Below are 13,543 nucleotides of genomic sequence, written 5' to 3'. Positions count from 1 at the left end.
CCTCTTTTAGATAAAGAGAATAAGTGGCACAGGAAAAGCCTTGGCTAGAGCTGAAAAATACCAGTTCAAGAGGTGGGTTATTTTCCAGGCAGCACGATTCAGTTTACTAATCTTTTCATAAGTACGGATTCAGGTATTTCACATTACTGTAGCCTACCAGTATACTCGTACAGCGTATATATTGCCTTCACCTCAATCACACCATTACCCGTACAACTACCACCCCTCTAACTCCCAAGTGGAGTGTCTCTTGAGTTTGGCTTGTTTAATTATGTTCTCCAGGGTTTCTAAAGTATTATTTCCCCCCCCCGCCCCCCCCCCCCCCCCCCCCCCAGAATTCCCTCAGTATAAGTTGTATTTGCAAGAGATAACAATTGTTTGTTTTGTCACTCCTGTTAATCTATGTTGCCATGCCCTACCACCACACTTTTTTGTGTATTGAGTAAAGAACTGATTAAGGAAATGTGCAAATTTTATCTGAGCCCCAGGTCTTGATTCTGGGCTACATGCTATCTTTTACGCACACTTGTCTTCCATACATGTTTCAGCCTTATGTAAATGGGCCTTGTTTGCAGGGTGAGAACAATGCAGTAAAGTCAAAGGAAAGGGGCAGGAAATGCCACATTGGGGGTGCGGATTTCTTTGGTTGAGTTGGATGTATTATAAGGAAATTGAATAGAACTGTAAAATGGATAACAGGCGCAAGTAAACCAGAAAAACAAAAAGGCTGAAAGTGCTCGCACAACTGCAAGATCAGCCTAGGAATTGGGCAAGAAATTGATGGGTAGTAAATACAAGTTATAAGATGAGAAGAAAAAGCAGTGTAAATTGAGAAATAGACGTTTTGCAGGAAAGACCATCAGCAGTGACACAAAAAGACTGCCCAGTACCTACAAATCCATGTCTGAACAAACCATTATTCCTAGCCTGTCTCACCACCCACCTAATCTCCTGTAACCCCCCACAAGAAATAAATCCAACCTTGTGTACTGTAACAGTCGGGGCCCCCTAGTAAAGCTCTTAGAGTTTGAGAGTGTGTGTGTGTATATGTATATATATGTATATATATATATCTACTGGCGGTCGTGCGCACGGTGAAAAACCAGAAAAAAAAAATACATAGAATTTAAAAAACCGTACAAATTCACTGAAAAAACCATAGGTTTCACACACGTTATAGTTAGGAATTAGCATTTAAAAAACCTTGCAAATTCACTTAAAAAACCATAGGTTTCACACATGTTATAGTTAGCTGTACATTTCACTCGTAAAAAACCAATGAAATTCCACGTTATAGTTAGATCAGGTAACTATAACTTGCGCGACCGCAATCCACAATGTGTCATTTCAGATGTCATCATTGATGTGATGAGTGATGTCACTGACCATGTCATGAGTGATGTAATATGTGACGTCATCAGCAGTTTATTGTGGGCGCGCAAGTTATAGTTACCTGATCTAACTATAACGTGGAATTTCATTGGTTTTTTACGAGTGAAATGTACAGCTAACTATAACATGTGTGAAACCTATGGTTTTTTAAGTGTGTGTGTGTGTATATATATATATATATATATATATATATATATATATATATATATACACACACACACTGCCTGCACTCGTGACAATCTCGCCTTGACGCTGGGCACTGCACAGCAGATCTCTCATGGTCTTCAAAGTCAGCTCTGCTTCATACATCCTTTTCTGGCTGTATCAAACTACACTGATTAACGGCGTTCATATTGTATGAAAACGTCCATGTTTCGTGAAATCCTTTGTAATGTGTGTGGGCCTGCACGTGCAGGACGAAGTTTGAATTGGCACCAGGGTAAACGTGAATATTTGGTATGTTTAATTACTTTGAATTAAAGTTGGCCATTCTTGCCTACCCTTGTTCTGGCACATAAGTGACACAAACATGAGCAAGGATATGCCACAAGGAAGTCACATTTGGCATGCGGTTGACATAACATGCATTTAGGAAGCATATCTGCTTCCAGACGTGTGCTTTAGTTAATTGTCCTTTTTTTGGACATGCCTCTGTTATTGAACGTGTCGCACGAAGAAGGCAACGTGTAAACACGAAACATGCGTTGGCGATGAATATTTATTGGTGGAAGTGTGTAACTGTTGCCTCACGTGCATGGGATGAAAATACCATGAAGCAACAAACTCTACAAATGAAATCTGCTCAGACTATATAAACCTGCAAAGGAGAATAGTGCCTTTTAATTTTCCAATAAGCATATTCTCCGCAAAAGCAGCTTTGAAGTGAAAAAGCTTGGAGAGCTAACTCGAAGTTCCCTGTTATGTAAAGTTAAGCAGCCTACTAAGAGCATTTTTTTTTTTTTAAAGTGGAATGAAGTGGTTGGGATTACAGCATACATTTACTTCAATGGGGCATTTTGCTGCACAAATGCCAAGAAACATTCGAAGCATGCCAGGAAATACCCCAAAAATAAAGCTGGTCTGTTTGCAAAATGCTCTACATCTCTTCTCTCTCTCTCCCCCCCCCCCCCCCCCAAACAAGCACAACCAATCACCCACAAAAATAGGCACCACAAGTGTTTCCTACCTGTAAGGTACTTCTGCCAAAACAGCCAATGGCCAAAACAAGAGGTGACATCATACATGCTAAATACTGAAAAAATAAAATGCCAAAACACAGATCCATCCAAAGAATATCACATTTACTCTTCTGGTATTAGCCAAAGAAATACAAATGATCACAAACTTACTTCTCCAGCTGGATATACCTTTTATTGTCCATTCCACGGGATATTACTTTGAAGTGTTTGGACTCAGCTGAAAGATGGAGATTTAAGTTGAAACATTCGCAAGAAAAGGTGTTAGAAAGTGACTAGGAGACTACAAGCACAGTTTAGGATTAGATATGGAAGTACAGGTAACTGCAGAATGAAAAACAAACCTTTATTGAGGGAAGATGAGGATGAATGGTATTTATATTGAGGCAGGCAGAAATGCAAAGAAAGTGAACAATCGCATGGCTACTTGTGACAATGTGTTTTTAGGTGAATCTGATAGCGTTTGACAAACTGTAAGTCTTCATTAGGGTCATGAGCGGACTCTAAAGCGCCCAAATCCCCCTCACCCCCTGGATTTAATCATGCCTCTAAATTCAGTGTTTAACTAGTCACATTTGCTAGTGCTTTAAAGACTGAAGTCCAATGTAGGGGTGGTCTATAAATTCTGCTCCGCTGGCAGAGTTTTGGCCACTCCCTGTTACAAATGTAATAGTGAGTTCTGGCCAAATTGTCAACCACCACGTACCAGAGCTATTTCTCGCACACAACTCTCCAGCGGTAAGTTGGCGTGCGAGATTTGGCGTCTCCAATACGATTTTCAGTCGCTAGGAGAGCATCCGGCAAGATTTCCCCAACCAGGGTTGTGGCAACGGTCATGAAGCTGCAGCTCAAAGGGAAGAAAACCTACTCCAGCGGCAGCAAATCAACTCAAGAAACATCCCATCACATGGTGTCATTTACATGGATTTTTCTGCTCAGAACAAGCTTCCTGTGCCGAATATTAGCGCGAATAGCCTAATTCTGCCAGTTCGCAGAAATCCACTGGAATCTCGCAGAGTTGTCGTGTAGCCCAGAGGTTTACCTACCCCCAGTCAAATGTTCGAGCTATGTTTTCTGACAAATTGGTACTTCTTCTAACATGAGATTGCTGTTTACTTTTTTACTCTGACTGCAAAATGAGGAGTTTTAAAATTTAGATTGTGACAATGTAGCTGGAGTACAGAAAAGGGAAAGCTGTAAGATGTTTTTTGTGGAGGGGTTTAAACAAAATATGAATATCGGTAAATGGTGATGCACAAATGGTAAACAATCACACACTATTATTTGAGTGCTATATAGTTTTATCAGTAAAACTGTTCATGTGTAAAGTTTGATGGAAAATGTACTATCTGTAAATGATAGTGCTCTACCACAATGTGTTGTTTACTTTAAAAACACACCTCATGTCTACTAAAGGTAGGCGAGTCATGAATGTTACTTCCAATGACTTGACAGTAAACGCTCAAAAGGAGTATCTGTAGGAGGCACATTCAAGCAAACAAAGGAGAGCCGCTATTTGATTTTAAAAAAAAAATTGTAAATGAGTAGCCCATCCCAGTCGCACCTTGCTTTGTTAGCAAATGATATGCATCACCCTGCCTGCAGGTTCAATCGACTATAAAGTGCCCATATTTGGCATTTGAATTGGATGGCATACATCAAAAAATTGCTGCGAGAGCCCCATGTTTGTTCATTTCACCGAGTAACAATGTACATTTGTGTTCTCTGATACCTTATCAAGCTGTTACTAGGACTAGATGTCCCTCTGAAATGCATAACTATGAACTAGGTTCAAATGTTTATGGTTCTTAAAATACGCACCTTTCACAATTGGATTTTAAAAGAGAATCTTAATCATTTGCTTTACGCATTTTAGTTTTTCTTAATTGCTTAAATAAAACACTTCGGTTCCTCCCTTTGATATCGGGTGATACTAATATTCACCTATAACACATGACTTGGTAAAATACGGTTACCTTTTTCCATTTTATGATAGGCTCCATCGTGTGTATTTGCTTATGCTGACTTTCTATGCATCTTTCCACTGCAGTGAAGTAAAAACTTATGATCCCTCCGGTGATTCAACACTGCCCTCGGTTCCAAGGAAACGCAAGTTTGAGGAAGTGGAAGCAGCAGAAGAGGAACAACCTGCGTTTAAAGAAAAGAAGGCAAAAAAAGCAAAAATTGCAGAACTTACGGGTGTGTTCCAGCTGCATATTTTCTTGTGCTCAAACTATTTTTTAGGGTAGTGAGTTTTGCTTTTTGTAATACACTTGAATGAATGACTAGGGTACTTGTACAGTACACCTAATGAGCGTAGTAGACCTTTTCCAAATCTTCAGGAAGTTATTAGCTCGCAGCATTGCAGGGGGTTGGAAAGATTGACCTTTGAGCATAAATCTAACTTTCCTCTAAATACAGCAGTGGTCCATCTAAGTGTGGCTGAATGTTAAAAAGCATGTTTGAGCAATTACGCTCTAGGGGTATTTACTCCCAAAAACTTATGTAAGAATATCATAGGACGAAAATAGGGAGGAGTAAATATCAAACCAAAAACATTGTGATGGTAATAATGTATAGGTAATTATTGATTTTTACTATGCTAACCTTCATTTTAAAGGTACATAAAAGCGGAAATAAGAATAGTAAATCTATGATTACTTATTTGCACTTTCCTTCACAATAATTTGATTCTCCGTATTTAGTCTCCCACAGTATTTTTCCCTCCATATTTTCACATGTAACCCAATAGTTAGACCTTGTAAAAAATCATAAACGTAACACTATTTAAATACATTGATTTTTCACTACTCCTTGTATAATCTTAGTTTTGACATTTTTCATTTTAAAATTCAGTTTGGATGTGAAATGTGATGTCCGCCATCTGTTGTACTTAAAACCATGCTTGCTAAGTGCTTATGCACCTATGCTGTCTGTCCTTGTACAAGTGAAAACGGTGTGCAGAGACCACCTTTTGTGAACAGCTGATAAAAGTTCCATACCTTTTGGATTTAATCTAATTTCAGATATACATTTTAAAATCCAAGTTGGACATTTAAAGAAAAAACTGCACATGTCTAGAGTTCTGTAATTCTAAAATATGACACCAATTTTTCCTATTTTGTTCTTGTATCGTTCAGATTTTGATGACATGCGTCACCTAATCTTGCACCTACTTGCATTTGATGGCAGCCTTATTAAACTTTTTTTAATGGTTTTTCTTTTTTCTTTTTCAGCAGAATTGCCAGAGGAGGAAGAGCATGCTGAGGAACTGCCAGTGAAAAAGAAAAAGAAAAAAGTAAAAGTAGAGGTTGTAGAAGAGGAAGAGCCCTCCACAAGTGTAGCAATTGAGGTCAGTTAATTTCTCTGTACATAAACAAAACAATTTTGTCGTTTTAATGTGCCTCGAAGGTTCCTTGGTTGACTGTTTCATTGTATTAGCCATTACATGTTCTTACTGAATATTGTACCTCCACTAGTAGCATATTGAAATCCTTGTAGTATGGAGTTTGCATTTGTGCCATCAAGGGGTTTTGGGCACCTGAAAACCATAAAGCAGACCAGCCTGTGGTTTTCAAATGTTACCTGAACTTCACAGTACCAATATAGGACCGGATTTCATGTTACCTGTTACATTTTATTTATATTATGTGTTTATTTTGCTGCTTTCAGCTTGAAAAGGGTGCTTTTATTCAATAAGTGTTTAGCGAAAAAAGTTAAACATGGGACTGTTAGTGGCAAAGAGAAGTATTGCGTTATTGCAAATGTAGGGTTTCAGAAAACCCCCCGGAGTTTTATATAGTGTTAAGTTTACCCGAAGGTATCAGAGCGCTTTACGTGAGCATCAGTTGCGTTAGACGGACACATTCATTTCTTTGTCAGGCACAGGAAGATTAAGTGATTTACCCAGAATCACAGGATTTTGAGAGTTGTTGCCGAGACTCTGACCCAGACATGCGGTCGACCGCCATTGCCGTTGGGCCACATTCTCTTGGACATTTTAGTTAATGCTCAAGATTTCAGAGAGTATTGATTGAACAATGTGCTGCTCTGTAATGGACTTCTGTACTATTAACTAAATGCCCCGTCATGCTCCGTAACGAATTGGCTAACGGTTGGGTAATAATTCAAGGTTGGATTTTCACAGATATAGCCTCTGAAATGGCTTTTAATAGACTCCTAACTACAGATTCCTAACGCTGATCCAGAGTTACCAAATGTCTTTTTGAGACACGTTGCGTCTTTCTCTTTTAATTATGCCCTAGTGGGACCTAAATTTGCTTCCTACATTGTAACTGTAGGAAAGTGCCCCTCACTTTGTGCCTGATACACTTTGAATGTGCACTAGGTCTCTGCTAATCAAGTTCCCATTGCCTGTGTTCTTTCCCATAACTGTATCTTTGTTTTCACAACTGGCACACCTCTGGCCCTACATTCAAGTCCCTTGTAAAAGGTACCAGTGGTGATAGGGGCCTTGTGACCCGAGGGTCTCTACGTGCACCAGCATGTATTGTGCCACCCTCAGAGACCCCCTCACCTTACACATATACACTGCCATTACAGACTGTCTTGATGCAGACACACTCGAAGTTGACATGGCAAAAGTCCCTGTGTGTCATGCCCACAAACACTGCCTGTGGCGTAGGTACATCACTCCTTTAGCAGGCCTCCCAGCCCCAGGGCAGGGTGCACCATCCCACAGGCGAGGACATGGATGTATGAGCAATATGCCCCTACAGTGTCAGTATTTGACATTGTAAGTGCAGTGAAGACCTATTGAGTACATGGGCTGGGAGTTTTTTCATTACGCACTCCACAGCTCCATGATGGCTTTACTAAATGCTAAGTATCTCATAATTTCAGTGACTCGGGCCATACACCATGTTCTGCACAGATGTACTAGGTTTGAGAACCCAAGCCTCCTTTTTTGTGAAAATGGGTATTCCTTTTCGCTTTGGCCGAAACATCACTCTCCTGCTGTTCTTCGCTCCACCTCTCCTCTGAGGACGAAAGACTCCATTGGTTAGATTAGAAAAGACACATTAGTTTACATTAACTATACCACGAACACTGTGTCGACGATCTGCTTGCTGTTAAATTCACTGGCGCAAAGAAGGGCAAGGCAGTGCAGAAGAGGGTCATATCTAGTTTGATCGTACACTGCATAAAAACTGAGATGGTGGCAAAAAGCAATCTCCGGAGGGATTAAGTGCTCAATCCGCTAAGGCTGCTATCAGAGTGCCTATTCTGCAATTTGCCAGACTGCTTAATGGGTGTTGCTTCATACGTTCAGGAATCGTGTCTGAGAAAGCACTTATTCATTGGAAGTTAAAAGATCTCACCATGCTGGACCTGAAAGAACTATAACTGCCACCCACACATTTGATAACCGAACTATCAGGTGTGTGCAGGGTTGTGTAATATGCATTGATCCCACTCACCCGCAATGCCCTGCAAAGTTTGCCTAAATGGCTAAAATCACACTTTTCCCTCAGATTTGTGATGGAATCTTCCAGGGCCGATGGCTATCCCCCCCCCCCCCAAAAAAACCTGCTTCCTTCTGGTTCCACACTTCTGCAGTGCTGACCTTTACATAGCTTTACAGCTTACACCCAGTAGTCATGGGTTAAAAAAATCTTATCTTGTTAGTATATTCTATTTGAACCTAGCACCTCTGAAGGTCCGAAAACAACCAGTGTAAGCATGTACTTCAATAGTGGATGGATTCAGCAGGAGCAATAACAATCCCCTCACACATTTGAGAACTGTACACCCAGAGGTGTCTAGGGTGGTGTTACTTTCACTGATCCCACTCAACCACAATGCATTGCAAACATCAAACTTTGCCCAAATGGCTAAAAACAAATTTGTTCTCAAGTTTGTGACTGCAGCTTCCAGGGCCTGTCTGTATCAACAAAATTCCTAAGACCGGTATCCACACTTCTCCTGAAAACTTTGCTTGCTACCCCTCTTGTGGGCCTCTGCCTAATTCCCACAATGCAAACATCCTAAAACGCAGTATGGATACGAAATGGTAGCTGCAGTGTGGGGGACTGGGTTTGCCCAGATGCCCATGCAAACTTCAAACCTTTGCTACTAACATGCATTTTCCTAATATTTCTGTGAGGTAAGATTCCATAATCTGCGGTGAGCAACAAATTTCATACAATCCAGCGTTTCCACACCGAGAAAGTTGATTATTGATTATAGTGGTTGTGAGACCTCACCTAATAAGTGTTAATATTCTGTATCTGGTCCCGGTAGGGTATCTGGTCCCGGTAGGTTACTTTTAATTTAAACCTTATTTCAGTTTGGGAAGTTGTGGCACGGAACAATCTGGCTTAACTTCAAGGAACACAAGTGTGAAGCATTTATCAGTGCCAAAACAGTCCGGTCCAACATAACACAATAAACTAGCATATATTCACTAAGCCACTACACTAAAAATAAACACAAATTAGATCAGGGAAACTGGAGATATGATTTTCAGGAGTTTTAGAGTTTTTCTAGTGCCAGAAAGAGCCAACCACGTGTATCTGGTTGTGCTAGTCCGGGTCAAAGTCAAAGGTTAAGGCTGACCACTAAGCAGCATAGGTGGGCTACAGGGACCAGGTTTGTCCCGGTGAGAAGTTTACCTTCTGACTTTTTGGGAGGAATTTTCATGTAGATTGGATGGGTTGCTAGCTGCATCCGACTGTGGAGTGGTCTCTAGCAGTATCCCAGTGAAAGTCTCCACAGTGGGGCTTTAAAACTTCTCTGGGAGTCATGCTGCTTTCAGTTGGCAAACCAGCAAATTGAATCCACCAGCGATACTACTGTTGTGGTTTGGCGGTGGTCCTATGGTAACTCTCTGGTTGGTTTGTGAAAAAGCTTCAAAGTGACAAATTTTGCAGGCTTAATGGGGGCAGAAAGTACACCCATACCGGGCAAGGGGCCAGGACCTTTTGGGCATCACTTAGTGAGATAGGCAAATCCATTTTGTAACTGATCAGTTGGGCTTTCCTTTATTGCTAGCTTTTTGCAGGTTTTGTGTTTCTGGAGCTTTACAGGAGGCTAGCCAACTAGCTCTTGGCGATCAGTCTTCTGTCCTGGTATTAAGTAGGAGCACTTAAGCCCTTAGAGTTAATCTCCAGTGGTAAGGCCCCAGAATCACTCCTCCTTTAGCAGGTGCAATCCTCCAATTTTCCACAGGTCCAGCGGTCTACTGAGGAAGGTAGCCATAGGTGCCACTCTTTTGCCCGGCACTAGCTTGGAGATGGGGGAGACTCCCTAACCAGTAAGAGTAAAATGCCCACGGGCAACCCTACTGACTCTTGTATCCGTTCCTGGGGGTTTGGCACTACGCAATCCCACTGTGTTCTAGGACGATGAGGAACATGAGAAACAAAAGTTTGGATTTTAAATTATTATTAATTTGAATGGTTGAACCACGGTTTTAGCTATTCCCAAACTGAAGGCATACAATGTGTTCTAATGTAATCCAGTGCTTTTCTATGGGAGAGCCATCCTTGCCACAGTGAAACTTTGTAGGTGTTCACTGTCAGGACATGTAAAACCTGCATGCACAGATATCTTTTGTTTTTTTATAATACCATGCACCCTTTCCCTATGGCCACTTAGGGCCCACCTTACAGATGACTTGCAGGTATTTAAAATGAAGGTTTAAGCATTGCAAAGGATTTATTTTGCCATGTCTAATTTGCAGTTTTAAAACTGGCATGTTAGGCTGCAGTGGCAGGCATCGAGCCATGTTTTCGCTTTGTCCCTGTAGATGTGGCACAATCAGTGCTTCAGTCCACCAGTGACATCTAAGTTGCAGGCCTTGGGTACACAAGAGTACCATATTCAAATATAAAAATGACAGTCCCAGTGTTCAGAATCAGAAAACCAGATCTAAATCTACCAAAAGCAGGAAAGAGTCTACAAGAAGGGCTTTTCCTCACAATTGCTGTCAGAAGAAAAAATGACTTGCCTGAGTAACCTCATATCTGGTATGGACTAACTGCAGGTTCCTCACCCAACACTCCCATCCTTTACCTTCTGTGAACTTTCCATCTGAAAAGGTTCCACTTTTGAGAACTAGACTGGACCAAGTCAATTTGAGATTATGCTCATAGCCAATCTGCAATAGTGTTCCATGCTTGAGGGGCACAGGCGGGTCAAAGCAACTTATAGCATGCATGTGTGGTGCTTGTATACAAATTCACACATCCCTTCCAAAGCAGAACAAAATCACTGCAGAGCCACCTACTGGCGCAGGGGTACAGCTGAATATTTTCTTGATCCAGTCGAAACTCCTGGGGGAATATTCAAAAGGTGAGGAATCTGCGATTTTATAGACTCTACCAGCAAAGGCAGCAACAAAGGTAAGTAGATATTTGAAGCTACTTCTTTTAGGAACAAATAAATATAACTACTCCCAAAACATATGGCTGAATAACAGGCTATTTAGTGAAATTGTACTAATAAGACATGTTAACGCATTCTTACAGTGAAAAGATCAAATCCATATTAAAATAGTACAATGATTCTCACAGATACTGTTACAAGTTTGCTAAGTCACGCAGCCTCTTCAATGCTTTATCTCTGCTCTGATTTAACCCATGCCATGGCAACACACACATTTCCACAATAGTATTAAATGGCATATTACACTCTGCATCTGCATACGTACTACATTTGTGTTTTTATACTCATTTTCTTATGATCCGCAGTATTGACAAATCCTTCAACATTTGAACAAGTGAATGATTGGCAAAATCCCCACCTATCTTATTTGTTGTTGTGACCATATTACTTTTTGTGTTGAGGGTTATTTTGATTTTATTTTTACAGCCACCAAAAAAGAAGAAGAAGAAAAAGAAAATCAAAGAAGAGCCTACAGAGGATTAATTGAAATACCCAGTCTGGACTCCGTTCTTAATCTTATACCCTGGACACTTTGTGAAATTCATCGCTGAATGTCCTTGCAGAAAGTTCTGTATGGAGAGAGGTGTTGGAAAAGAGGGTTAAGATTATTTACCCTGAACCGAAGATCATGAGCCTTGTTGTTTTTCTACTCGGACTAATGGTGATACCGTTAATTGGGAGGAAGATCGTTGCCAATTTCAGTTTCTTGTATTTTTATTTTGTAATTCTTATAAAAAGGTAACCTATTTTAAAGATTGGTTTAATTATTGAAGTAGTAAGAAGTTTGTGTACCTCCTTGAGTGCTGAGGCTGTTATTTTGATATTTGGGGAAGTTTGCTTTTAAGCTTTCATGACCACACCACAAAAAAAATCCAGGCCACATTTGTGTCATTTTTTTAGGACTCCTATATCAGACAGCACACAATATTATGTGCATTGAGCTCGGTGGCTGCATATTATCGGTTGGCTTTATTGTCCCTCATTTGCTGGCTTATTAGGTGGCTTGTCTTCCCTTGTTGTCCTTCCACTGAACAAAAGCCTCTAAATATCCTTTTGATTGGATGGCATTGTCCTTCCTCTACTTGCATTTAGGGAACTACTTTTTTAAGCTTCATGTTTTTTCTCATACTCAAGTGTGCAAACATCGGCAACCCTCCTACATGCTCAGTGGTGTTTTCTCTCATGTGCTCAGTGTTGTGCTCTTCCTTGTGTTACTTTACCCTACTCTCCCACGGCTACATCCTGCAAAAAAAAAGTTGCATTCACCATCTTGGATTTTTCATTAACAGAAAAAGGGAAATTACGCCTGCATCATTCTCCAGGCATCTTCAGGGACTGGTGCATGCTTCTACAGAATTATGCACCTTGCAACCGTAACTGCATAATTGTTTTTGTATTTGTTTGCCAATGCATGCTCAGTGGTGTTTTTTTCTCATGTGCTCTTCCTTGTTTTACGTTACCCTACTCTCCCACGGCTTCATCCTGCAAAAAAAGTTGCATTCACCATCTTGGATTTTTCATTAACAGAAAAAGGGAAATTACGCCTGCATCATTCTCCATGCATCTTCAGGGACTGGTGCATGCTTCTACAGAATTATGCACCTTGCAACCTTAACTGCATAATTGTTTTTATTTGTTTGCCAATGGTTTGCAGTATCCGCAAACACTATAGGTCCGAGTGGTGAGGCCTACTGGCTTGTTCCCATATTGAATGTGCCTAGGATTTGTGGCTTCTCCTTTGAAGGTGACAGAACTTTTTTTTTGTTGTATTACTTCATTAAGAATGGGAGTAAAGTTGCCCCCCCTAAAAAATAGTATTCATGCTAAGATTACAATAATTTTATGTTCGAGGCATATGAGCTGCAGATTACACACTTTTGCATAGATCGCCATCTGGTGTTGGGCCCGGATGTTTGCAGTTTGTTTTTCCTCTTGGAAAATCTTTGGAAGTCACGAGGTCGGTGACTCCTCCTTTGGATCGTATTGCGCATGGGCTTCGGCTCCAGATTGTTTTTTTCCGCCATCGGGCTCGGATGTGATCTTCGCGCTCCGGTTCCAAACAGCTTCCAGTTCGATCGAGGCGCAATCCTCACCCTAATCGCTGGATCTCTTCAATCAACGCGCGTTCTCATCGACACAAACCTTCGGTTCCAGTCGTCGTCGACGGCGGCCTTCGGGCCTACCCAGGCTCTGGTCCCGGCTCATGGAAAGAAATCCATTGAAAAAGTGCCCTCAATGTGGGTCCAAATTTACCTACACCGATCTTCATGAGGTATGCAACCTTTGCCTCTCCCCGGAACACGAGGCGCGAGACTGTCCGGCCTGTAAGTCTTTCCGATCCAAAAAGACTATTCGGGACCGAAGAGCCAGAAGGAACATGGCACACTCCTCGACATCCATTCCAGTTGACATCTTCGGAGACGACATCGACGATCCGGAACATCATCGTACCGAAGAGGACCTAGTCAGCGCTTCCGAGGCCAACGAGTCAGATGTGGAGGACATCACCCCGGCGCAGAGGGTCGTGAGTACCAATCTACCCCCTC

The 13,543-nt window shown here is 41.2% G+C and overlaps 1 protein-coding gene across 2 annotated transcripts in view; it reads left to right on the top strand.

The window, feature by feature from the left end:
* NOP58 (NOP58 ribonucleoprotein) overlaps positions 1-11,750 on the top strand; it is an 80,041-nt gene extending 68,291 nt beyond the window's left edge. The window contains exons 12-15 of one of the 2 annotated variants that reach the window (XM_085648969.1): positions 11-72; positions 4,639-4,787; positions 5,828-5,940; positions 11,424-11,750. In XM_085648969.1, the coding sequence (XP_085505095.1) occupies positions 11-72; positions 4,639-4,787; positions 5,828-5,940; positions 11,424-11,480 (381 nt within the window). In that variant the 3' untranslated portion in view covers positions 11,481-11,750. Of the gene's footprint in view, positions 1-10; positions 73-4,638; positions 4,788-5,824; positions 5,941-11,423 lie in introns of both variants that reach the window. The other variant, XM_085648968.1, reaches the window with a different exon arrangement.
* Positions 11,751-13,543: the final 1,793 nt, after the last annotated feature.

This window comes from Triturus cristatus, chromosome 3_2 (genome assembly GCF_964204655.1).
Source record: "Triturus cristatus chromosome 3_2, aTriCri1.1, whole genome shotgun sequence".
NCBI lineage: Eukaryota > Metazoa > Chordata > Amphibia > Caudata > Salamandridae > Triturus > Triturus cristatus.
Note: the sequence above shows the minus strand (reverse complement) of the source record. Positions and strands in the feature narration are given on the sequence as shown.